Source organism: Bos indicus, chromosome 16, assembly GCF_029378745.1.
Source record: "Bos indicus isolate NIAB-ARS_2022 breed Sahiwal x Tharparkar chromosome 16, NIAB-ARS_B.indTharparkar_mat_pri_1.0, whole genome shotgun sequence".
Classification (NCBI taxonomy): Eukaryota; Metazoa; Chordata; class Mammalia; order Artiodactyla; family Bovidae; genus Bos; species Bos indicus.
Window position 1 is genome coordinate 61,530,992 of NC_091775.1, and position 26,994 is coordinate 61,557,985.

Sequence of the window (26,994 nt, forward strand, 5' to 3'; positions counted from 1 at the left end):
TGAAGAGATCTCTAGTCTTTTGCATTCTGTTGTTTTCCTCTATTTCTTTGCATCGATCACTGAGGAAGGCTTTCTTATCTCTTCTTGCTATTCTTTGGAACTCTGCATTCAGATGCTTATATCTTTCCTTTTCTCCTTTACTTTTCACTTCTCTTCTTTTCACAGCTATTTGTAAGGCCTCCCCAGACAGCCATTTTGCTTTTTTGCATTTCTTTTCCATGAGGATGGTCTTGATCCCTGTCTCCTGTACAATGTCACAAACCTCAGTCCATAGTTCATCAGGCACTCTATCTATCAGATCTAGGCCCTTAAATCTATTTCTCAGTTCCACTGTATAATCATAAGGGATTTGATTTAAGTCATATCTGAATGGTCTAGTGGTTTTCCCTACTTTCTTCAGTAAGTCTGAATTTGGCAATAAGGAGTTCATGATCTGAGCCACAGTCAGTTCCCGGTCTTGTTTTTGCTGACTGTATAGAGCTTCTCCATCTTTTGCTGCAAAGAATATAATCAGTCTGATTTCGGTGTTGACCATCTGGTGATGTCCATGTGTAGAGTCTTCTCTTGTGTTGTTGGAAGAGGGTGTTTGTTATGACCAGTGCATTTTCTTGGCAAAACTCTATTAGTCTTTGCCCTGCTTCATTCCGTATTCCAAGGCCAAATTTGCCTGTTACTCCAGGTGTTTCTTGACTTGCTACTTTTGCATTCCAGTCCCCTATAATGAAAAGGACATCTTTTTTGGGTGTTAGTTCTAAAAGGTCTTGTAGGTCTTCATAGAACCGTTCAACTTCTAGCCAGTATTAACACCTTGTGAAGGTGAAGGTGAAGGTGAAGTCGCTCAGTCGTGTCTGACTCTTTGCAACCCCGTGGACTATAGCCTACCAGGCTTCTCCGTCCATGGGATTCTCCAGGCAAGAATACTGGAGTACATTACCATTTCCTTCTCCAGGGGATCTTCCCGACCCAGGGATCGAACCCAGGTCTCCCACATTGGAGGCATCTATCCTATCTATCATTTTCTTTTTGATTGTGAAGTATCTGGTATTAACACCTTGTTAGCCAGTATTAACAACTTGTAGCCAATAGTAACAGCATGATGTTTATCACTCTACATTTTTCTGTGTTATAATCTTACACAGTAGGTATATAAAATTTTTTTTTGAGGGAGGAGAACAGAACATTATTTTCTTTTATGAAAAAGAGGATCATACTATTTGTATTATTTTGGGTTTTGTTTTTTTGTTTTGTTTTTGTATTTTGCTTTACTGTATTATTGATATCCCACAAGATTAGTACATACAGGTATAATGCTTTAAAATGCCATTAATATTCCATAGTATGTACATTTTATTCATACATATTATGTTCCTTTTGCCTTTTCAGCATGACCTTTTGTAACATTCATTATATAAATCTGCCCTCTTAATCTTTTAGGAAACCTAATAAAAGAATAGAAGTAGTCCAACTGAATGGTGTGATGGACACTATGCTAGAGAGGGCTGGTGTGGAAAATCAGGAATATACAGGGCCAACCAAGGTAATTGCAAACATCAGTGAAAACTAGTGGTTAAGAGCATTTGCTCTGGAGGTGAAATGCCTGGATTGGAATCCTGACCCTGCCATTTATTAGCTGGTGACCTTGGGCAGGTCATTTAATGTATTTGTGCCTTGATTTCCTCATCTGTAAATTACAGATAATACTATTTACCTCATAAGGTTGTTGCGGAGATTAAATGACATGATGAATGTAAAGTGCTTAGGACAATGCTTGACATGTGGTAAACACTGTATAATTGTTTATTATTGTTATTGCATTTAACCGAATATAAGGCACCATTGATTATAAAACCCTTATTTTATGTTCCATTAAAAAACACGCCAATTAAGCCATGCTTTCTTACCACTTGTACTTTTATTTTGCACCTAATGAAAGAGCTTTTTCAGTCTTACATAGATATAGATTTTTTTTCTTTATGGGGCTATTTCTCTTCTGTTTTGTAAAGTTTTATTTTTATAGAATTTGAAATTTGTAGACAAGTTCAGTATAAGGCACTCCGATGTAATCTTCACCCAGATTCATTAATGGTTTACCTTGTGCCCTGTTTGCTTTATCATTCTCTTTCTCTATCTCTATACATCCTCTATGTGTATGGGTTTTTTCCTGAACCATTTTAGAGTAAGCTGGCAACTTCATGCATCTTTATCACCAAACATTTTAGGGTATGTTTCCTATGAATAAGGACATTCCCTTACATATCTATAATATAGTTATCAAAATCAAGAAATTTAATGTTGGTATGATAATGTTATCTAATACAGGTCATATTCAAGTTTCAAATTTTATTAATTGTACCTGTAATGGCTTTTATAGCTATTTCCCCCTCTATTTCAGAATCTCGGGTCACACAGGACTTTTAGTTGTCATGTTCCTGAAACTGTTCTCTGGTTTTCTTAACTTTGATATCTACAGAATGTTCCTCAATTTTGGTTTGTCTGATGTGTAATTATTCAATTCAGGCTTTGTATTTTTGGCAGGTATAACATAGTAGTAATATTGTGATTTTGTCAGTGCATGATATAAAGAGGTACATGATTAGACACTTTATTAATGTATCATTTTTATATATATTTATAAAGAAAAATGTAAGTGAACAAATTAATCTAGGTATTTCAAAAACTTACACTAGAACTTCAGAGTGCTTACCCCCTAAGATGTCTTTTACTGGCAAGACTCTAATAAATACTGATTGTCTTACTAATCTTTTGCCAGATGCACAAACTGCTTCATATACTAAAGAAGGAACAGACCATTTATAACACAGTATTTCATGAACTGATTCGACAAGTCAGTGTGGACTGTGCAGATAGAGGAGAGCTACTGTCCAAAATCAGGTTCGAGTTGTCACTGGAGTATCCCAGTTTCCTCCTGAATTTTGTAGAGTAAAAGTATATTATCTGAGAACTTCTTTAAGTTGATTGCTGTTGGGATGTTTGACACCCTCTTCTTTTAGGATTGGGAATGAAATGTGAAAAAGTAGAAAAAGATAGATTCTGAAGACAGAGCAGTCTGGTTTTAAATCATCATCTAGGTGTATGACCTTGGTAAAGATCTGTACCTTAGTTTTCTTATCTGTAAATGAGGATAATAGCTATGTGAAAATTTTCATTTGTCTTTTTGTTCACTTGTAAATGCTATTTACTGAGTGTCTACTATGGGTCAGGCATTAAGATGCTTCATAGAATTGTGGTGAGGTTTAAATGAGAGCACAGAAGTAAGTAGGTGCTCAATACAAATGATTATTATAGATTATGGTTATAAATACTATTAGTACTATAATTCTTCTTCTTTTGACTATAGTGCTTTCCAAAAGCTGAAAGGAATAGTGGAATACTGGGTTCTGATTACATATCTGCAGCTTACTTGCCCTGGAACCATAGGCAAATGATTAGATCTCTCTGATTATCTGTATCTCCTGAATGGAAATTAACAGTATACGTTTGCCCTATTTGTCCACTGTCTGCTTTGTGGAAACAGAGTGTGCCTCTCTGACAGTACTCATTAACTAGAAGCAAAGCCATTAATAGGAGACTGATCGAGATTAGAATACTAAGGAGTAAGTAGTTGGAACACCACCAAGAGCTGCAGAATGCCAAATCAGAATGAGGATTGGGACAAATGAAGGCTGAGTTGTCACTCTAAGAACAAAGTCAGGAAGGACGGATGAGGAATCAATTGGAGAGGAACTAGATGACTGTATCCAAAGTTTCTTTAGTGAGAGACTGATGTGAGTGGAACTCTTCCAGCTGATTTTAGGAGTTAGCTTTTACAGGCCAAAATAGGGTGGGGCCCTGTTCCAGGAAGTCTAGACAGAAAGAGATAGGGAAATCAAAGCCAGAATTGTTTAACAAAAATTGAGTCAGACACTAGGGAGACAAAAATACTAACTTCCAAGTGCCAGCAATAGGATCAGAATAGGGCTTGAAATGGGCTTCCCTGGTGGCTCAGAGGGTAAAGAATCCTGCAGTGTGGGAGACCTGGGTTCAATCCCTGGATTGGGATAGTCCCCTGGAGAAGGGAATGGCAACCCACTCCAGTATTCTTGCCGGGAGAATCCCCATGGACAGAGGAGCAACAGTCCATGGGGTTGCAAAGAGTCGGACACGCTGAGCAAGTAAACACAGCACACAGGGCTTCAAAGCTAAGCATTTAGAATAGGGTAGAGTTGGAGTTAAGAATACAAAGTAGGTGGGGATAAACAGTGAGGTTTCAGGATGATTGCTGGAAACATTCATGATGTGTTTGAGGAATAGTGAAACACTTTGTTGGTTCAGCGTCATCTAATGTCCGCTCTTCTGTTGTGGTAGGAGTTTTTTTTGAAGAGCTAGGGCTCACCTTCAATGAGGAAGACATCTGTTGTCCTCAGGCTGGTATCTTACAGAGTCCTCCCTGTTTCACAAGATTTGGGGAGGATCCAATAGATATCCCCAGCAAATGGTAACACGTCGAATGCCCCAGAAATACTCTGTATCAGCCCCTAGCTGTTTGCTTGTCCGTTTCTTTGTCACTAGTTTCCTGCTTTATGTCTTTCTGATCAGCTTGTGTGTGTGTCTTTTCATGCAACTCAGGCCTGTTGCTGTAGCAGGAGGGTTTCATATGAAACAGAGGTTCATAATAGCTGTTTTTTATAAGGGGAAGAATAACTGACAGATTGGTTATAAGCTGAGTAAGACTCATAGAAATAGGGCTACCACAGTAATTATTTTTGGTTGACACTATCTATGTTTATCTCTGCATGCAGGCACCTGACTTTTTTTCCAGTTGTTATTTTTTCCAGGATTTTATGGGAATTTTCAAATATACACATAAAAATGGAAAGAATTTTACTGTGAGCACACATACATCTAGATTCTGCCATTAATATACTTTTCTTGCTTTATCGCTTATCTGTCCATCTAGCCATCCTGGTATTTATCCACCAATTTTGTGTACTTAAAAGTAAAAGGCAGACATCAGTGTATTTCCCTTAGATACTTCAGCATGTATATCATGAATCAGTTCATTATCTATTTGCCATTTTGTTTCTTCTGAGTCTCATTCATGATGGTTTAATTGCATAAGTGTTTTCCAATCTTTGCTTGCTTAATTAGGCTAATCTTAACCATGAAATCCTTAGGATGTAAATGATGGATGCTTCCTGAAGAGATGATTTGCATTTTTTCTCTTCTGGAATCCTAGCTTCCTCCTACTCCCAGCTTGCCTGCTTTGAAGAAAGCCCAAGGCTTGGTCTCTGGGGCCCAACATTAGTACTTGTACTGGGCTACCTCTAATCTTGCGTTTTCCTAGTGAATAATTTTTACTGGTTACACTTCCCACTCCATTGTTAGCTTACTGTATTTAGTTTGTTGCTGTTGTGTTTTTTTTTTTTTTTTTTCTATTTCTAGAGGCTTGTGTTTCTTTCTGCGAGTGAAGTAATACTTCAGAAAGTATGCTTTATCATGGATATAATTGTGTGTGTGTTTTGTAAATAATTAATTTATTTTAATTGGAGGATAATTACTTTACAATATTGTGGTGGCATCTGCCGTACATCAGCGTAAATCAGCCATAGGCACACATGTAACCCCTCCCTCCTGAACCCTCCTCCCCCGCCCTCCTCACCCCATCGCTCCAGGTTGTCTCAGAGCACGGCTTTGGGTTCCTTGTGTCATACATCAAACTCTCACTGCCTGTCTGTTTTACATATGGTAATGCATATGTTTCAGTGCTATTCTCTCAAATCGTCCCATCCTCTCCTTCTCCTGCTGCTGCTCCTGCTGCTGCTAAGTCGCTTCAGTCGTGTCCAACTCTGTGCGACCCCATAGACCGCAGCCCACCAGGCTTCCCTGTCCCTGGGATTCTCCAGGCAAGAACACTGGAGTGGGTTGCCATTTCCTTCTCCAACGCATGAAAGTGAAAAGTGAAAGTGAAGTCGCTCAGTTGTGCCCGACTCTTAGCGACCCCATGGACTGCAGCCCACCAGGCTCCTCCATCCATGGGATTTTCCAGGCAAGAGTACTGGAGTGGGGTGCCATTGCATTCTCCACTCCTTCTCTTACTGTGTCCAAAAGTCTGTTCTTTATGTCTGCATCTCCTTTTCTGCCCTGCACGTAGGATTGTTGGTACTGTCTTTCAGATTCCATATGTATACGTTAATATATGATATTTGTCTTTCTCTTTCTAACTTACTTCATTCTGTATAATAGGCTCTAGGTTCATCCTGTAGTTGTGTTTTAATGGAAAAGCCCTTCAGAGTGTGTTGTTCCTATATCGCCATGAGGGAAAATCCTAAAAAAAGTGTTTTAAAAATTGATGCTTCCCAATGAATGAGCTGCACACTGAGCTGATGAACTCCCTGTCACTTTAAGTGTGTAAGCAAGGGGTAGATAATTCTTTTTGTCAGGGGGTGAGAGATTCAACTAAATGATTATTCCAACTCAAAGATATTATAATCCTGGGGTCTCAGTGTTTAGAATATAATACCTAGATCACTTAAAATAAATGAAGACTTCTCAGTTATGGTATTCATAGTTTATCATCTAGAATCATTTCCAAATATTTTGTTTGATGTTGTTCAGAAGCAAGAGAAATTACTTACTGTACTTAGGGACTTACAGTTGGTGTCCTTTAACATTTTGGTCAATTTGAGAAAAGTGGTTTTATTCATGAATTTAATTTATAAAAGTCCCACTGTATTCAAGATACTGTCAGATGTTGTAAATGAATAAATATGTAAGACGTAATTTTTATCCTCATAGAGTTTCTAAATTAGAAGAAGAAATAAAAGAAGTCGTTATTTTGTTTTACATCTCAGACATTATGTTCCAAATAACTATGGCTCTGGTTAAAATTCTCCATAGTTCATTCACTCGGCATTCAAAATTCATTCAGGAGCATGGCAAGAATTCACAGCCTAGTTCTTTTTCTAGCTTGTTCTTCGCACATAGCTTTTATGAGTGTCTGTTCACATTTCTTTCCTTAAAATTATTTTTCTATCTCACATATTTTCTGGCTCCTTTTCCTTTCTGCCTGATGTCTTGTTTTCCTTTTTCTCACGCAGAGAGCGGTACGTACAAATGCTTGACCAAATTGCCCGGCAGATGATTGACTTCTACAAAGACATGGTAACTCAGCGAGTGATGGACCAGCGCATTTTAGAAGAATTGTACAATTTTAAGAATGTTATTGAGGAACTGACCAGGTAACAGCTGTGCTTATCAAAGCTTTGTCTCTAAAGAGAGTAAAAGATACCCAGGGAAAGTAGAATGAGTAAAGGACTCTCTTACTCTCATTTCATTTTTTGCAACAGAAAGGCCTAGATAGAGATGTAGAGACATGGGTTACATAGGTTAACACAAAACTAGGGCTCTGTGTGTATGTATTTGATAGGGAAAAGACTCTTGTTCTTCCTTCCAAAATAGAGATGCTTATCTTAATCTGGTTTACAGAGCAGTGCCATGATTATGGATATTAAAGTTCAAATCCCGAAGAGAATAAGCAGTATGTATAATAGCTATCACATTTTGTGATCGGCTAACCTTGTGGCAAGATGTTAGTGGCAGGAGTGAAAACAATAGAATAGACATGCCAGAGGGTAGGATAGAGCAAGCCTTAAGGCCTTGGCTGCCTTCACTCCATTCTAGAGAGCTCTCCACATCTTCTTTCTGCCTCTTCTAGCCCGTCTGATTCCATGGCTAAACCTGGTTAGAGTTCACTTGAATGAACACTAGATTTCTTGCCTTGGTTTATAGGGTAGAAAAACTGGGAAGAGATATAGACATGATAACTGAGAAGATTCCTGAGTATAAATCTGATTTCCTAGGCAGAAACTTTTTCAAAATCTTCAGCTATGACTGTAAAATTGGCTTGCTCTATTTCAGGGAACTGTGTCTGGTTCGGGCACATGATATAAAATTAACAAAGGAAGCAGAGAAGGCCCACAGAGATTTGGCACAAGCTCTTTTAGATGCTGAAAAGAATGCCAGGTGAGTTACCAAATGTTAGCCATTATGTCATATTTGCTTCACGCCTTCTTTCAAGAAATAAAATTTTTTAGAAGAATTTGAAGGTTTTTAAAATTACGGCAGTTCCTGAAGGAGTTAATATACATAAAGCTCACTGTATATGTTAACTCTTTCACATACTGTTGTAATACACATCTTGTGTCTCCTTGTATGAAAGTTTTCCAGGGATGTAAAACCTAGAAGTGGAATTATGGGTCATGGCATATTCTAGCCTTGTCTTGCTCAGTTCAGTTCAGTTCAGTCACTCAGTCATGTCTGAGACTCTGCGACCCCTGCGTGAATCGCAGCACACCAGGCCTCCCTGTCCATCACCAACTCCTGGAGTTCACCCAAATTCGTGTGCATTGAGTCAGTGATGCCATCCAGCCATCTCATCCTCTGTTGTCCCCTTCTCCTCCTGCCCCCAATCCCTCCCAGCATCAGGGTCTTTTCCAATGAGTCAACTCTTCGCATGAGGTAGCCAAAGTATTGGAGTTTCAGCTTTAGCATCAGTCCTTCCAAAGAACACCCAGGACTGATCTCCTTTAGGATGGACTGGTTGGATCTCCTTGCAGTCCAAGGGACTCTCAAGAGTTCTCCAACACCACAGTTCAAAAGCATCAATTCTTCGGTGCTCAGCTTTCTTCACAGTCCAACTCTCACATCCATACATGACCACTGGAAAAACCATAGCCTTGACTAGACGGACCTTTGTTGGCAAAGTAATGTCTCTGCTTTTGAATATGCTATCTAGGTTGGTCATAACTTTCCTTCCAAGGAGTAAGCGTCTTTTAATTTCATGGCTGCAGTCACCATCTGCAGTGATTTTGGAGCCCCCCAAAATAAAGTCTGCCACTGTTTCCATGGTTTCCCCATCTATTTCCCATGAAGTGATGGGACCGGATCTGGCTAGGTGTTACCAGATACTCCCCAAGGTAGTTGTACCAGTGTATCCTCTAATCAGTGTATGAGATTTCCCTTTTGCACATATCTTTTATAGTCTTATAAATATGAAAATGTATCCAGTTTTTGTTTGCATTTTCCAAGTTAGTAGTTAGTAATGTGCGTCTAGTTCTCTTTTAGATGTTAGTGACTCTACTGAGGTCCTAATGTTGTTATTCTATTTCAGGGGCTTAGCTGACTTTTTCTGTAAAGGGCCAGATGGTGAGATACAGTTTCTAATACAACTCTGCCTTTGTAAATGTGTGCCATTGTAGTGGACAATACCAGAACATCACAGTGTTCCGATAAAATTTTATTTACTGACACTGAAATCTGAATTTATAACATTTCCATTTACTACAGAATATTATTCTATTGTTTTTTAACCACTGAAAACTGTTAAAAAGTAAATCAAATACATAAAAAATTTTTAAAGTAAAGTTCTTAACTCATGGGGTATACTAAAACAAGCGATGGGCCAGGTTTGACCCACAGGCTGTAGTTTTCTAACTTCTATTCTATTTCACTTTCTGTTAGAGTTCTGATTACTAGGAAGCTCTTGGGTATGTATCAAAAGATACATCTGATTGCATTTTAATTTCTTATTTAGTTGATTTAAAATATTATCATAGAAACAGTACGTGTGCCTTTTAAGAAAATCAATAAATACAGACAATCAAACATAAATTTTAAAAAAATCACAATTTCACTCCCTATAGATTACTACTGTAAATACCTTAGTGTATATTCTTATGGATCTATTTTTCTATGTATATGGGCATATGTGCATTGTTTAAACCAAAATTGTATTGTACATACTATTAGCCTGTTTTTTCAGTCAATAATCCATACCTGTTTTTTTTTTTTAAACTTTATTTATTCGGCTGCACTGTGTGGCATGTGAGATCTTAGTTCCCTGAGCAGGGATTGAACCTGGGACTCCTGCATTTAAAGCATGAAGTCTTAACCCCCGGACCACCAGAAAAGTCCCCACCCAATTCTTATTTGAATGTTCTTAATTATTCCCGAAATTAATTTTACATTGGGTTGTCCAAACCAGTACCCAAGCTAGTACCACACATTGTATCTTATTCTCTGTGCCTTTTAATCCAGCATTATCTTTTGCTTTTTTTTTAACATGTTAAAGAGTGACCGTATTTTCTAAATGTCAAGAAAAACACAAATTTATACAAAATATAAATTCAAAAATAACTTTCTGACTTGTAATCTGTTTTATCACTTGCTAGAATGAGGGGTACCTTGATCATCTTTTGTCCGCTGAATGTACTACTGTTTTCTGTAGCTGAGTCATCCTTGTTATCTTAGTAAATAACTACCTTATACTCTGTCTTTTATCCTCTGATCTCTGGTACTACCTCTCTATTCTCTTTCTGAGCTGATGACCTTGCTTTCTTAAATACAGAAGGAAATTGAAGACAGAGCTCAGTTCTCTCTACATCTCCCCACCCCACTACATCTGTGTTCATACATTCATGCTTTCCTTCTCACTATGGATAAACTGTTTCCTTTCTAAGGTCAGTCTCTCCACTTGTGTCCTATTACATCCGCTCTTAAGTACTCTTGATATTTTCAGCAAATGTTCCCTCTTTCTCCTGTATATTAATATTTCCCTCTACTTTATCAGTCACATCAGTATATAAATATGCCGTAATTGCTCTCATCTTAAAAACAATAATAACAAAAGAAAACCACCCTTCCCTAGACCCAAAAGCCATACATAAACACTTCCAAGTCTCTGAGCATGACAAATCCCCTTCCAGCTGTGGCTTCATTTCTCTGTTCCCCTTACAACAGACTTCCTCAAAAGGTTGTCGTACTCCTTTTCTCCACTTTCTGTCCTCCCATTATCACTTGAACCCACTCCAGTCAGGCTTTCGACCACACCATTCCACCAAATTGCACTTGTCAGAGTCACCATTGACTTCTGTATTATTATATCCAAAGGCCCATTCTCGATTCTCATTTAGCTTGACTTACCAGCAGCATTTGTCATAACTGACCAGTTGCTTTTACTTAAAACAATGTCTTTTAGTATATTATGCTGTCCTAGTTTACTCCTTTACTCTTGGCTCCTTCTTATTGATATCCCTTACAGGTTCCTTTCATCTCGCCAATGTCTATTTATTTATTTATTTAATTGAAGTATAGTTGATTTACAGTGTTGTGTTAGTTTCTGTTGCAGAGCAAAGTGATTCAGTTGTGTGTGTGTGTGTGTGTGTGTGTGTATCAGTTCAGTTCAGTTCAGTCACTCAGTCGTGTCTGACTCTTTGCGACCTCATGAACTGCAGCATGCCAGGCCTCCCTGTCCATCACCAGCTCCTGGAGTCCACCCAGACTCATGTCTATTGAGTCGGTGATGCCATCCAACAATCTCATCCTCTGTCGTCCCCTTCTCCTCCTGCCCTTAATCTTTCTCAGCATCAGGGTCTTTTCAAATGAGTCAGTTCTTCACATCAGGTGGGCAAAGTATTGGAGTTTCAGCTTCACATCAGTCTTTCTGATGAACACCCAGGAATGATCTCCTTTAGGATGGACTGGTTGGATCTCCTTGCAGTCCAAGGGACTCTCAAGAGTCTTCTCCAACACCACAGTTCAAAAGCATCAATTCTTTGGCAGTCAGCTTTCTTTATAGTCCAACTCTCACATCCATACATGACTACTGGAAAAACCATAGCCTTGACTAGACGGACATTTGCTGGCAAAGTAATGTCTCTGCTTTTTAATATGCTGTCTAGGTTGGTCATTACTTTCCTTCCAAAGAGTAAGCGTCTTTTAATTTCATGGCTGCAGTCACCATCTGCAGTGATTTTGGAGCCCAGAAAAATAAAGTCTGACGCTGTTTTCACTGTTTCCCCATCTATTTCCCATGAAGTGATGGGACCAGATGCCACGATCTTAGTTTTCTGAATGTTGAGCTTTAGGCCAACTTTTTCCCTCTCCTCTTTCACTTTCATCAAGAGGCTCTTTAGTTCTTCTTCACTTTCTGCCATAAGAGTGGTGTCATCTGCATATCTGAGGTTACTGATATTTCTCCTGGCAATCTTGATTCCAGCTTGTGCTTCCTCCAGCCCAGTGTTTCTCATGATGTACTCTGCATACAAGTTAAATAAGCAGGGTGACAATATACAACCTTGACGTACTCCTTTTCCTATTTGGAACCAGTCTGTTGTTCCATGTCCAGTTCTAACTGTTGCTTCCTGACCTGCATACAGGTTTCTCAAGAGGCAGGTCAGGTGTTCTGGTATTCCCATCTCTTGAAGAATTGTCCACAGTTTATTGTGATCCACACAGTCAAAGGCTTTGGCATAGTCAGTAAAGCAGAAATAGATGTGTTTTTTTGGAACTCTCTTGCTTTTTCCATGATCCATCGGATATTGGCAATTTGATCTCTGGTTCCTCTACCTTTTCTAAAACCAGCTTTAACATCTGGAAGTTCATGGTTCATGTAGTGCTAAAGCCTGGCTTGGAGAATTTTGAGCATTACTTTACTAGTGTGTGAGATAAGTGCAATTGTGTGGTAGTTTGAGCATTCTTTGGCATTGCCTTTCTTTGGGATTGGAATGGAAACTGACCTTTTCCAGTCCTGTGGCCACTGCTGAGTTTTCCAAATTTGCTGACATATTGAGTGCAGCACTTTGACAACATCATCTTTCAGGATTTGAAATAGCTCAACTGGGATTCTCTTGCCTCCACTAGCTTTGTGTGTGTGTGTGTGTGTGTGTGTGTGTGTGTGTGTGTGTGTGTGTGTGTACATATATATATATATATATATGTATAAGCTGGAGATAGAATATATATATAAATATACTTTTTCATATTCCTTTCCATTATGGTTTATTATAGGATATTGAACATAGTTCCCGTTTAATACAGTAGGATCTTGTTTATCTGTTTTATATATAGGAGTTTGTATCTGCTAATCCCAAAGTCCCAGTTTATCCTTACTCCATTCCCTTTTCCCTTTGGTTAACCATAAGTTTGTTTTCTCTGCCTACATCTCACCAATTTCTAAGTGTTGGCGTGCTCATTCTTGGATCTTTCTTCTTTCTATACTCATTTCCTAGGAGAATCTATTCAGTTTCCTGGCTTTAAATGCCATCATCTATATACTCTCAATTCACAAATTTCTATCTCCAGCTTCACCCATGTACACCAATTTTTATCTCTAGCTTCAGTCTTTTCTTTGAATCCCAGACATGTATTCAACAGACTTAACGTTTTTGCTTAGATACTTAACATTTCCAAACTGAAGTCCTATTCTTCCCCCTCAAATCTGCTCTTCCCACATTCTCCTCCCCTTTCAGTTAATGGTAACTCCCTCCTCCTAGTTGCTCCAGCAAGAAGTCCTGGCATTATCCTTGATCCCTTTTTTCTCTCACATGTCTCCATTAGCAAATTCTGTCAGCTCTCCTTTCATTATATATACAGAATCGTCACTACTTTAAGTACTACCATCTTCATGTCTTGCCTGGGGTATTACAATAAACTTCTAAATGGCCTTTTTACTTCTGGCTTTACACTCTGTGAGTCTGTTCTCCACACACCAGCCAGTGTGATCTCTTAACACTTGACTCAAATGATGTCATTTCTCTGTTCAAAATTCTTCAGTACCTCCCTATCTTACAGTAAAAGACCATTTTAAAAAAATCACAGGACTCCTCCTACCAGAATTTCTCTGACTTCTACTTTGTTCTAAATCTGCTTGTCTTTGTGCTGTTCTTTAAACACACTAGGGTGGCCTGCTTTAGGTCCTGGAGTCCTTCTCCCCCAGGCAGCTGTATGGTTTCTTCCCTCCTTCTTTTGAACCTTTGCTCAAATGTATTGTCAATACGGTCTTTCCTGATCCCTCTATTTAAAATTGTAATACACTTCATATTCTTAATCCCCTTTATCTGACTTATTTTTATCCACAGCAGTATCACTACTTAATATAGTATGTTTTACTTTAATTTATTTATTAGCTCTTCTAAATAAACTTTATAAGGGCAAAATTTATTTTTAGTTTTTGTTTAGTTTTGAATATTACTTGGGATATAGCAGGCACTAAACAGATATTTGTTGAATGAATTAAAAAAATAAACTAGACCTTCTTTTGTGCTAATGTCCATCATAAGAACAAAACATCTTCTAAAATCAAAGAGAAGGGGAAGAAAAGAGAGGAAAAAGGTCTCACTTTCTTTAAACATTGATGGTTCTGAAGTAGGATGGTTCATGTTTTGCATGTGATTAGAAATTACAGGTAATATTTTTATAATGATTATTTTGTTGAAAATTTGGAAAATACAGACACACATAAATAAGAAAATAAAGAACATTCACAATTCTTTTAGAGTTAACTACTATTACTATTTCATTATGTTTTTCTTTTTTCTATGTATTTTTTTTAAATCATAAAGCTGAATATAGACCATTATAATTTGGGTTTTCTTGTTTTATGTTTTACACAAACATTTTTCCTACAGTATTAAGTATTAATACTTTATTAAGTATTAATTATTAAGTCTTATGTTACTATATTATATATTATATAAAATATTAATTAATGCTAATTAAGTATTAAGTATTAATACAGTATTAAGAACATGATCTTTAATTAGCAACAGAGTATTTTCATCAGAGAGCTACATTCTGTATTTTATTTGGCCAGTCCATTGTTTTTGGACATTAAAGTTATTTCTGCATTTTTTCTTTGGCTGTTATAAACAAGGGTCATTAATTTTAGTGCATAGCTAGTGCATTAATTTTAGTGTGTAGCTGTTAAGCTTATAGCTTGTTGAATTTTTACGTGTATATTCATCTGCATGTATGTGACATCTACGGTGATTAATTTTTTTGCAGTTTGAACAAGTCGAAGCCTCCGAATAGAAGGAGGCTTTAGGAGCTGATGTTAGTGGCTAATGGCTTTCAATGAAATCAGAAGAATTTTATGTCACTAGCTTTTTATTCTTTCGGAAAAGTTAGTGTCCTTGTTGTTGTTTAGTTGCTAAGTCACGTGCAACTCTTTTGAAGCCACATGAGCTGTATCCCACCAGGCTTCTCTGTCCATGGAATTTTCCAGGCAAGAATACTGGAGTGGGTTGCCATTTTCTTCTCCAGGGGATCTTCCCCACCTAGGGATAGAATCTGCGTCTCCTACATTGGCAGGCAGATTCTTCACCACTGAGCCACCAGGGAATAACTAATATTCTTTAGGAGGAAGTGTTTCAAAAGGTTTGTGAAAAGCTGCCAATCACTTTATAACTTCTGTGTTTGTGTTTAATCTTGGAAGGGCTTTTAATTCAGTTAGAAGGAAAAGATATATTTTGGTAAACATGAAGAAAAAAGATTTAAGATAAAGGTACTTAATTAAACTTAAGCTTTTGATTGGTATAGAATTTCTTTAAATCTTATGCTAATTATATATAATTTAAAAATATAGCTCACAATTATTGGGCTTTGTGCCTTTGTATCTTCTTAGTAAAGAATTCTAAAAAGCTAAAAACAGTTATATTACTACTACATTTATTTAGAATTTTTTATTAAATATCTTGTTATTATACCACTGGAATACCATGGTGTGAAAATTCTAGAGAATAAAGAAGAATACGATGAAAAGTGTTTAGAGCAGGGAACAATATATTAATCTTTTTCCTTAAGACCTCTGTAAGATTTATACATAAAATGTGAATATTTTTTCTTCTATTTCCCTGTATATCAATGTTACTAACATATCCAGCAGTTATGCCATAATTACCTTATGATGAGTTTTAAAGGAACAGATTGCCTGCTTTAGAACAAAGTTATTTTTTTGAGATATGTATTTATATATCTGTTTTTTAATTTTTCTTTTAGAATTGTAGAAGAATATCATGACTTATATACATTACAAAGAGAAAGGATGGAGAGTGATATTAAACAGTTAATGGCGGAAAGAGATATCTGGAGCTCAGCTACGTATGAATTATCTGTAAAGGTTGTTTCATCTGAAATCAACTTCCTTTTTGGCTAGATAAAGTTTCATTTTATAATTTTCAATAATCTAGACAAAAATTTTGTTTTATTTAAAAATTTTTATTGAAGTATACTTGATTTACAATGTTGTATTTAATTTCTGCCATACAGCAAAGTGACTCAGTTATACCTATATAGACATTCTTTTTTCATCTTCTTGTCCATTATGGTTTATCACAGGATATTGAATAGAGCTGCCTATGCTATACAGTATAGGACATTATTGTTTATCTGTCCTATATATAATAGTTTGCATTTGCTAATTCCAAACTCCCAATCCTTCCCAGCCTGACTCTCTTTCTCCCTTGGCAACCACATATCTTTTCTCTATATCTCTGAGTCTATTTTTGTTTTGTAGATATGTTTATTTGTGTTTATTTTAATTCCACATGTAAGTGATATCATGTTACTTGTCTTTGCTTCTGACTTCACTTAGTACTATAATCTCTGAAAGGGAAAGGGAAAGTCACTCAGTTGTAATTCTCCAGGCCAGAATACTGGAGTGGGTAGCTATTCCCTTCTCCAGGGAATCTTCCCAACCCAGGGATTGAACCCGGGTCTCCTGCATTGCAGACTGATTCTTTACCAGCTGAGCCACCAGGGAAACCCAAGAATACTGGAGTGTGTAGCCTATCTCTTTGCCAGCGGATCTTCCCAACCCAGGAATCAAACTGGGGTCTCCTGCATGGCAGGTGGATTCTTTACCAGCTGAGCTACCAGGGAAGCCCTTGATAATCTCTAGGTCCATCCGTGTTGCTGCAAATGGCATTATTTCATTCTTTTTAATGACTAAGTAATATTTCATTATGTGTGTGTGTATATATATATATATATATATATGTATACATACCACATCTTCATAAAAATTTTTGTTAATTTTTATTTTTAAAAAATTAATTTGTATTGGAATATAGTTAATTTGTAATGTTGTGTTAGTTCTGCTGTACAGCAAAGTGAATCAGTTATATGTATACCTATATCCACTTTTTTAAAAATCCTATTCCAATATGGGTCATTGCAAGTTATCTGTCTTATATGTATTAGTGTGTATATATCAGTCTCAATGTCTCAATTTATCCCTTCCATCCCCTCTTTCCTCCTTGGTAACCATATTTGTTTTCTACATCTGTGACTCTATTTCTATTTGTAGATTGGTTCTTTTGTACACTTTTTTTTTTTTTAGATTCCACATATGAACCTCATGTGATACTTGTCTTTGTTTGACTTGCTTCACTTGGTATGACAATTTCTAGGTCCATTCATGTTGCTGCAAATGGCATTTCCTTCTTTTTAATGGCTGAGTAATATCCCAGTGTGTATATGTGTTTGTGTGTGTATTTGTGTATGTGTGTGTTTGTGTGTATGTGTGTGTGTGTTTGTGTGCATGTGTATGTGTGTGGTTGTGTGCATGTGTGTGTGTATGTGTGTTTGTGTGTGTGTGTATGTGTGTGTGTTTGTGTGCATGTGTGTGTGTGTATGTGTGTATGTGTGTGTGTGTGTGTGTGTACCACATCTTCTTTATCCATTCATCTATCATTGGACATTTAGGTTGTTTTCATGTAGACAAAATCTTTAGAAATGAAGATATATATTTAATTGATGAATAATGCAACTATTCTATTATAAACCTTGAAAAGGAAAAGTTGTATTTTTTTCTCTTGTTTCTTCTCTACTGGGTACCTGCCTATTGCCCAATTAAGGGCTCTTTTTCACCAGAACCTATGAGTATGAGCAGGTATTCTATTTCTGTTGTTTGTGAATGTGTTAAAACTTTCAACTTTAATTAGATATTAATAAACTAGCGAAAGTGGCTCTTTTTTTAAAATGATGTAACTGTATTACGATCACTGGATAAGTCACTTTGGTTCTATTATTTAATACTTTGGTACCCAAGATGACAACTGAATTGAAATATGGCAGCCTGTAGACGATGACAAGATGCTTTAGGAGAATATTATAGCAATGTCCCACAATACAGTATTCAGTGTTTCCTGGTTGATTGCCTAATGTCACATCTGGAAATTACAATATTAACAGAAAATTATGATGCTAAACACATTCAAAATGTTTTCCCACTTTCCTCTGGAATAGTCAGATCCATCTCTGACATGAAAGTTCTATTCTGATGCAGAACTTTAAAAGAGACATTGATATGTCCAGAGAAACAATTCTGACAGTAGGTATATGATATAAGAAACAAACCTGTAAAAGAAACAGACTCACAGATAGAAATGAACTAGTGGTTACCAGTGAGGAGAGCGAAAGGGGGAGGGGCAAGGTAGGGGCAGGGAATTGAAGTATGAACTAATATGTATAGAAAAATAAGCCACAGTTCAGTTCAGTTCAGTCGCTCAGTCGTGTCCGACTCTTTGCGACCCCATGAATCGCAGCACGCCAGGCCTCCCTGTCCATCACCAACTCCAGGAGTTCACTCAGACTCACGTCCATCAAGTCGATGATGCCACCCAGCCATCTCATCCTTTGTCGACCCCTTCTCCTCTTGCCCCATGAGTCAACTCTTTGAGTGAGGTGGCCAGAGTACTGGAGTTTCAGCTTTAGCATCGTTCTTTCCAAAGAACACTCAGGACCGATCTCCTTTAGAATGGACTGGTTGGAACCACAAGAATATATCATATAGCACAAAGAATATTGTCAATATTTTAGAATAACTACAAATGGAGTATAACCTTTAAAAATTGTCAGTCACTATGTTGTACACTGAAACATGTAATATTATACATCAGTTCAGTTCAGTTGCTCAGTTGTGTCCGACTCTTTGCGACCCCATGGACTGCAGCACTCCAGGCCTCCCTGTCCATCACCAACTCCCAGAGTTTACTCACACTCGTGTCCATTGAGTAGGTGATGCCATCCAACCATTTCATCCTCTGTCGTCCCCTTCTCCGGCCTTCAATCTTTCCCAGCATCAGGGTCTCAATTATATGTTAATTTAAAAGAAAAAAGAAACAAATCTGGGAACTAGTATGTTCAGTGGGAGAAAAAAAACAAGGGAGTTACCTCATCTAGAAGTATTTAAACAGTAGAGAACTAACTGACCACGGATAAGCGATTCCTATAGAAGAATACCTTGAACTAGTAGGGTTTTGTATTAGATCATCACGCTTGCTCCTTGGAAGAATAGGTATGACAAACCTAGACAGTGTATTAAAAAGCAGAGACATCACTTTGCCAACAAAGGTCCATCTAGTCAAAGCAATGGTTTTTCCAGTAGTCATGTATGAATGTGAGAGTTGGACCATAAAGAAGGTTGAGGGCCGAAGAATTGATGCTTTCGAACTGTGGTGCTGGAGAAGACTCTTAAAAGTCCCTTGGACTGCAAGGAGATCCAACCAGTCCATCCTAAAGGAAATCAACCCTGAATGTTCATTGAAGGACTGATGCTGAAAATGAAGCTCCAGTACTTTGGCCACCTGATGTGAAAAACTGACTCATTTGAAAAGACCCTGATGCTGGGAAAAACTGAGGGCAAAAGGAGAGCAGGGGGTGACAGAGGATGAGATGGTTGGATGGCATCACTGACTCAATGGACATGAGTTTGAGCAAACTCGGAAAGATAGTGATGGACAGGGAAGCCTGGTGTGCTGCAGTTCATGGGGTTGCAGAGTCGAACACAACTTAAGTGACTGAACAACAAGAACAATAGGAAATAACAGCTATAATGTCAACTCCCTGAAAATAAGGACTATGTCTCTTTTGTTCACCGTTATATACACAGTATCTTGAATAGTCAGTTATTCATTGAATGACTTTATAATTGATTTAGTATATCAGTGGTTCTCAAAGTGTGGTCCACAGACCCCGTTGTGAGGTCAAAAGGAGTTTCATTGTAACACTGTTGATATTTGCCTTTTTCACTCTCATTCTCGTGTGAATGTACAGTGGATTTTTCTTGAAGCTACATGGTATGGGATATTACAACAGATTGAATTCAAAAACAAATGAAAATACAGCCCTATTATATTAAGGAAACGTTAAGAGATTTGTAAAATGTGAAACTGTATGTTCTTTTCAAGTTTTTGTTTTAGAAAACATAGTTATTTTTCAGAAAAAACTTAAAAATATAGTGGGTTTATTAATGTTTATGTGAATTAACAAATGTATATTTTAAATAATTTCAGTTAATTTCCAAAGCAATAAACAGCAGTTTATATAATCCATGTAAATAAAAGCTCTTTGGTGTTCTCAGTAATTTTTAAAAGTGTAAAGGAGTTTTGAGATAAAATTGTTTGAGAGCCTCTGCTGTATACCATGTTCAATTTGGTTCCAGTTCAGTAGTGTAAGAAAACATGGATTTGTGATTCAAATTAGTTCATGATTTAAAAAAGAAGTTGTAATCGAATTAATGATTCAATGAAAAATTGATAATGTGAAATTGGTTTGGGTTTAATAAATTACAATGGTTTGTTAATGTTTTAGGTTCCTAATTTTAGTACTTTCTAAAAATAGGTAATTGAAAGAAATAAAGTCCTGTTGGCTAAAAGACTTTACCTCAATGAAAAAAGCTGGAATAATTATACTAAGCATTTCATCGTACTGCTATCATCTAAGGTAAAGCTCGATTCACTTGAGTCATGGAAAAAGAGACTTCACCTATTGAGGGTTGAAACTGCAAGAAGCCTTTGTTAGTTTATAGATTAAATTTTAAATATAGTTTATATTTGTGCTTTATTGGGGGCAGAATGAAAAACCTAAGGAAAAGTGAATAAAGGCTCTTCTTTTTATTTGTCTTCTGATTCAAGCAACTTCAGTAATTTATCTAAGTTAACACTGTAGATGTTACTTACAGAGTTATAGTGCTTAAACAAAAATTTAACTATGTTCATTGAAATAATCGGATTATTGATGTATTCTATGCAATCTGATGGGCAAATTCAGGGAGCACATTAGGTTGCAAAGAAAGGAAGTGACATTTAGTATGTTTCTAGAGTCAAATCATTTACACTAGTCAATTAGTTTAATTCTTACAACAATCCTGTGAGATATATATTAGGGTCTTTATTTTTTGAAAAAGAAAAATTAATCTGAAATTAAATAATATCCCCCAAGCCAATAAATGACTAGGATTTACATTTCGTTCTGTTTAACTTTGAAATTCCTGTTTTTTCGAATGTACTGCCCAGCCTGCCAAGTCCTGTGAGGAAACTGGGCTCATATTGCAAAGGAAAAAAATCTTGATTCTAATTTTTTTTTTTTTACTGTGGAAAAATTCACCACCAAAGGGACTATATAATAGCATCACTGATATTTTGAAAGAGGAATATCTGTTCAATTTTTGGATCCATTTTCTATGAATGTCTCTAGTATTAACAGTATTAATAATGGCCTGGTGCATGCTAGTAAGTATTTGTTACATGGATAAACGAGTAAGTGGTTCAATTCCATGCATTTTATCTAGGACACTTCAGACCTTGCACTATTGCAGAAGTTGACACAGAAATGGAAAATTTTAGTGAATAAATTTCAACAGGAAGTGGAGCGAAATGAAGAGGCTACAAGGGAGAGATTGCAAAGCGTGAAGGACGGCCTTGTCAAATGGCAGCAGTTCTTCAGAAATAATTCGTGGGTCTTCAAGAATCTTGTTTTTCTGATTATATGACATCATGTTTGATAACTCAGTCCAGATCTTTCTCTCTATATATCTCATTTCTCTTTTACCCTGTAATTACTCTGACATTGATTTTAGTGGGGTAACCAGCTGGCCTTACAAGGGCACAATCCTTCTAGGAGCCTGAATGGTCTTACATCATATTGATCATACTGATCCCTGTACCAAACTGCTGTTGCTTCCATTTGAAATCCAACTCTTTCTTTTCTTTACTCTCTTTTTAAAATGAAGTCAACATAATGTCTGTTGGCACACTTCATATGCGGATCCATCTGCAAATTCTGCAGCATAGTGCATGTGCAGAGAAGTGGAATCAATGACTGGCAGTTACTAGGAGGTTGGTTTTGATTGGATATCATACTTTGTAACAGAAATTTTACAATGGAAGAAGCTGCCTATAAAGTAGTGAAGTGGAGGCTGGTTGACTAAATCATAGCCAAGGTTAGTGGGAATCTATACTTTAAATGCAGGCTGCACTCGATGTTTTCTAAAGTTTTTTTTTTTTTTTAACTTTAAGATGCTTTGTCTGTTGAGGAAACACATTTAGGTACTATTTCCATGTCAAACTGAGAAGAGTAGTTTCAGTTTTTCATATCCTCTAAGTACTCTTGCCTGGAAAATCCCTTGGACAGAGGAGCCTGGTGGGCTGCAGTCCATGGGGTCGCTAAGAGTCGGACACAACTAAGTGACTTCACTTTCACTTTTCACTTTCACGCATTGGAGAAGGAAATGGCAACGCACTCCAGTGTTCTTGCCTGGAGAATCCCAGGGACGGGGGAGCCTGGTGGGCTGCCGTCTATGGGGTAGCTAGGAGTCGGACACGACTAAGCGACTTCACTTTCACTTTTCACTTTCATGCATTGGAGAAGGAAATGGCAACCCACTCCAGTGTTCTTGCCTGGAGAATCCCAGGGACGGGGGAGCCTGGTGGGCTGCCGTCTATGGGGTTGCACAGAGTCGACACGACTGAAGTGACTTAGCAGCAGCAGCAGCAAGAGGTGTTCCAGTTAGTAGATTGGGAAGTGGCAGCCGAAGCTGGTATATATCCAAGCTGGTTGCTGCTGCCATTGCGCAACTCCTCCTGCTTGTTGACTCTCAGCTGGGAGAGGAGACCGGTGGCAATGGCTTTCTTCTCCTTTCTCCTCAGGAACAACTTTGATAGCTTTCTTCTTGTGGGGCTTCAAAAGATACTAAAGGAAACACTTTTTTATTTTTTAACCAGAAGTTGGGGCTCCTAGCCTAAATGTTGAGTCTTAATTATTCTTTAGGCTTCCTTTCTCTGTATATATTGCTTTGGCCGCTGTGTTCAGCAGGAATTATTCCTATGATGACCTAATTTTGGACGTTGAGGACCCAGAGGCTACCCTTCTAATACTGTCATGGCTTCTGACCCTGTAACTTGCTTCCTCAGGTCTGATTATGATCTGAATTTATATTGTATTTGTCAATTTAAAAATGAATGCCTGTGAGGGAGAGGCTGAATCTGGAAGGCATTTGGGAAAATCATTAGGGAGAAGTATATTATTAATTGTTATATTATGTGTGGATTCATGATTTTCTTTGTTTATATCTTGTCCTGAGACCACACTCTTGCTCTTTTTCCTTCTTTCAGTGAAAAAGACATTTTATCCCCCCATAAACAAAAGACACTTGAATCAATCGTTCCAGACTTCAAGCAGTGGCTAACGGTAAGACTTTCTAGTAAACAACTTGGTAATCAAAATGCTGTTAGCAAACTTGTCACTCCTTACCTACAACTGAATCATATCTCATCCTTTAAAAATGCCGTACTAGGTTTTATGAATGACAAGGAAAACGTTAAAACTCCAGAGGCTTTAAAAGTACTCTTAAATATTCTGTTCTCAGTTCTGTTTTTTAGATTTTTGGGTCAAATAAAATTAGGTTGTCAGTAAAAAGATTAGGAAAAGATACTTGGGTGGCAATTAAGGTAGTTCTGATTCTCTCATCTAATTGTCAGACATAAACAACATCCGTGCCTCTCATGTGCCTGGCTTTTGTCTTAAGGACACGTTGGACTTTCAAAATTAGTAACATCTTTTTACAAATTGTGGTAAAATATACATAACATAAACTTACCATTTACATCATTTTTATGTACAGGTCAGTAGCCTTAAGTACATTCCCTTTGCTGTGCAACCATGACCGCCATCCATGTCCAGAACTTTTTCATCTTCCTGAACTGAAATTCTTCCTGTTAAACAGTAACTTCCCATTTCCTCCTCCCTCCAGCCCCTGGCAACCGCCATTCTACTTTGTCTTTATAAATTAACTACTCTAGGCACCTCATATAAATGAAATCATGTAGAATTAATCCTTTTGTGACTGACTTATTCTCTTCAGCATACTACCCACAAGGTTTATCCACATTGCAGCATTTATCAGAATTTGCTGCTTTCTTAAGGTTGAATAATATTCCATTGTATATATAGAACACACTTTGTTTATTAATAATGTCTTTTTAAAGTAACATTTTCAAACTTTGAAAATAGGTTTCATTTTGCTAGTCAAATTGCTATCCTGTTACAGTAGTCTGGTAAGGGAAATATAATATTCAGTTCAGTTCAGTCACTCAGTTGTGTCCGACCCTTTGCCACCCCATGAATCACAGCACGCCAGGCCTCCCTGTCCATCACCAACTCCCGAAGTCTACCCAAACCCATGTCCATTGAGTCGGTGATGCCATCCATCCATCTCATCCTCTGTCATCCCCTTCTCCTCCTGCCCTCAATCTTTCCCAGCATCAGGGTCTTTTCAAATGAGTCAGCTCTTCGCATCAGGTAGCCAAAGAATTCCTCCAAATGTTAACATCAAACTCATGACCTAATGAAATCTCATCCAATCCCAAGAAACCATTTTCTTTTCTTTTGGAATGATTTGAGCAGAATTGAAAATGTTTGTTGTCATACATACAGTATAGTTAGTTTAGCGACTTTTTTTTTTTTTTTTTTTGCTGACAAAACAAGAGATTTTATTGGGAAAGGGCACCCGGGTGGAGAGCAGTAGGGTAAGGGAACCCAGGAGAACAGCTCTGCCACTTGGCTCGCAGTCTCCAGTTTTATGATGTTGAGGTTAATTTCTGGATTCTCTTTAGCCAATCATTCTGACTCAGAGTCCTTCCTGGAGTGCACTCCTTGTTCAGCCAAGATGGATGCAAGAGAAAAGGATTCTGGGAGGTGGTCAGACATGTGGTGTCTCCTTTTGACCTTTCCTGAACTCTTCCTGTTGGTGATGGCTTATTAGTTCCATGTTCCTTACCAGGACCTCCTGTTGTAAAGCAACTCATGCAGATGGTTACTATGGTGCCTGGCCAGGGTGGGCAGTTTTAGTCAGTGTGTTTCCCCTAACAGAAGGAACCTAGATATTCCTGGGAAATTTGACTTTCGCCTGCTACTTCATAAGTGAGAGGTCAGCAAGTTGGTACAAATAATTAGACCAGCGACTTACATTTTTTAAATGTTCATCTGTTTGACATTGCATAGATAAAACTGAAAAAATCATGCTTCTTTTTTTTAGTAGAAACAGTAGTAATTTTCATTCATTAACTTGTCAGGCTGAAGGTGCTTTCCATATGTTATTATACTTTTTCTTCATTGTATCCACCTGAGGCAGGTTCTGTAATCCCCCATCTTCCAGGTGTGGAAATTGAAGATTAGAAATGTTAAGTAACTTGCCTTAGTTACCTATAAATGATAAATGGCTGAGTCTGTCTCTTAATTGCTCTGCTACAATGCTTTCCAATACTGGTTGCTAATAAGTGTGGGTGATTTGTTTACACTATCTGAGTCTTGGAATAATGGCAAACTTTATATATAAATTGTAACTTATTTTTTCGACAAATACTTATTGATATTTCAGGTATATCACTTGTACTTCGGGTTAAACAAACGAAAACTTATACATTCTAGGAACTTTCCCAGTATAGTGGGGATCATATAAACAGAAATATTACATCCTTATCAAAGCAAATAGTGATTAAACATGCTCAGCTCTCTGAGGCTTAATTGCCTCTCACTAATATTTTTACCTACATAGGATTGAATATAATTATTTCATCCTGGTAAACTATGGGTTATCTTATAGAGTATCAAAATTAAATTCATTTTAATTTTAATAATAGAATGTATGTCATATGAGGAAATGATATGACAAATAAGATATATAACTCCAGAATATTTGGGAGTCACCTGAGTAGACTTTGATGAAATCATTAGGGAATAATGTACTAATTTCCTCATCCCCCTTTCGCTCTCCAGATGCTGACTGAAGACAGAGACAAATTTTCTGGGGATCTTCTAGTGTCAAAATACGATTCTCTCAAGATTATTAAACGGTTACAGGAAAACTGGACAGATATTGGGCTTGGGATATTTGGTCGCCATAAAAGTATGGAGGGAAATATACCACCAGAGCAGAAGCTCATGGAGGAAATTTTGAAAAATATAGCAAGACTCTACAAAGAATTTGAAATAAGAATAAATGGGGATAATGGTAAGGAAAAAACCAATGGTAATGATAATTAGATGGCTTGAAAGTATAAAGCATTTTAATACTAATTATTAGTTTCAATACAATTAATATTGAAAATCAAAATAATACATTTAGTTTTAAAAATCAAGCAAAATAAAGCACTAAGTATCACTTTATTGAGACATAATTCATTACAATGCATCTATTTAAATATATCATTTGATGAGTTTAATGTGGCTCAGATGGTAAAGCATCTACCTGCAATGCAGGAGACCAGGTTTGCTCCCTGGATTGGGAAGATTCCCTGGAGAAGGAAATGGCAACCAACTCCAGTACTCTGGCCTGGAAAAATCCTGTGGACAGAGAAGCCTGGTAGGCTACAGTCCATGGGGTTGCAAAGAGTTTCACTTTCAGTGTATTCATAAACATGTGCAACGAGGTAGTAAATGGTTTAAAATAAATGAAGTCATTTATTAACAAGTCATTTTGAAAACTCCTAAAAGATTACTGATGAAGGCAGTGAAAATATTTTCATCAAGGACAAGAAAAAGTTGTTTTTTTTTTAAATTATTTCTCTTTATATATCTTTGAAATGGGAGTATTTTCATTTCTTATTTTGCAAATGAGTTTAGACAAAGGTAATCCCAGGGACAGAGGAGCCTGGTTGGCTACAATCCATGGGGTTACAAGAGTCAGACACGACTTAGAGACTAAACCACCACCACCACCATTTGTTTGGAAAGGGTATTCTGCCGTGATGTCACAGTGAATCAATCAAAGATTAGGATCTAGACTTGCTTCTTATTCAGACCAAAACTCGGAGAAGGCAATGGCAACCCACTCCAGTACTCTTGCCTGGAAAATCCCAGGGATGGCAGAGCCTGGTG

General features: G+C 37.3%; 1 protein-coding gene across 1 annotated transcript in view; it reads left to right on the forward strand.

The window, feature by feature from the left end:
• Window positions 1–26,994, forward strand: part of AXDND1 (axonemal dynein light chain domain containing 1) — a 79,120-nt gene that overhangs the window by 13,466 nt on the left and 38,660 nt on the right. The window contains exons 8-16 of the mRNA XM_019976985.2: window positions 1,435–1,537; window positions 2,771–2,892; window positions 7,098–7,238; window positions 7,918–8,022; window positions 15,835–15,955; window positions 20,461–20,562; window positions 21,410–21,573; window positions 23,232–23,307; window positions 25,894–26,128. Of these exons, the coding sequence (XP_019832544.2) occupies window positions 1,435–1,537; window positions 2,771–2,892; window positions 7,098–7,238; window positions 7,918–8,022; window positions 15,835–15,955; window positions 20,461–20,562; window positions 21,410–21,573; window positions 23,232–23,307; window positions 25,894–26,128 (1,169 nt within the window). The remainder of the gene's footprint in view (window positions 1–1,434; window positions 1,538–2,770; window positions 2,893–7,097; window positions 7,239–7,917; window positions 8,023–15,834; window positions 15,956–20,460; window positions 20,563–21,409; window positions 21,574–23,231; window positions 23,308–25,893; window positions 26,129–26,994) is intronic.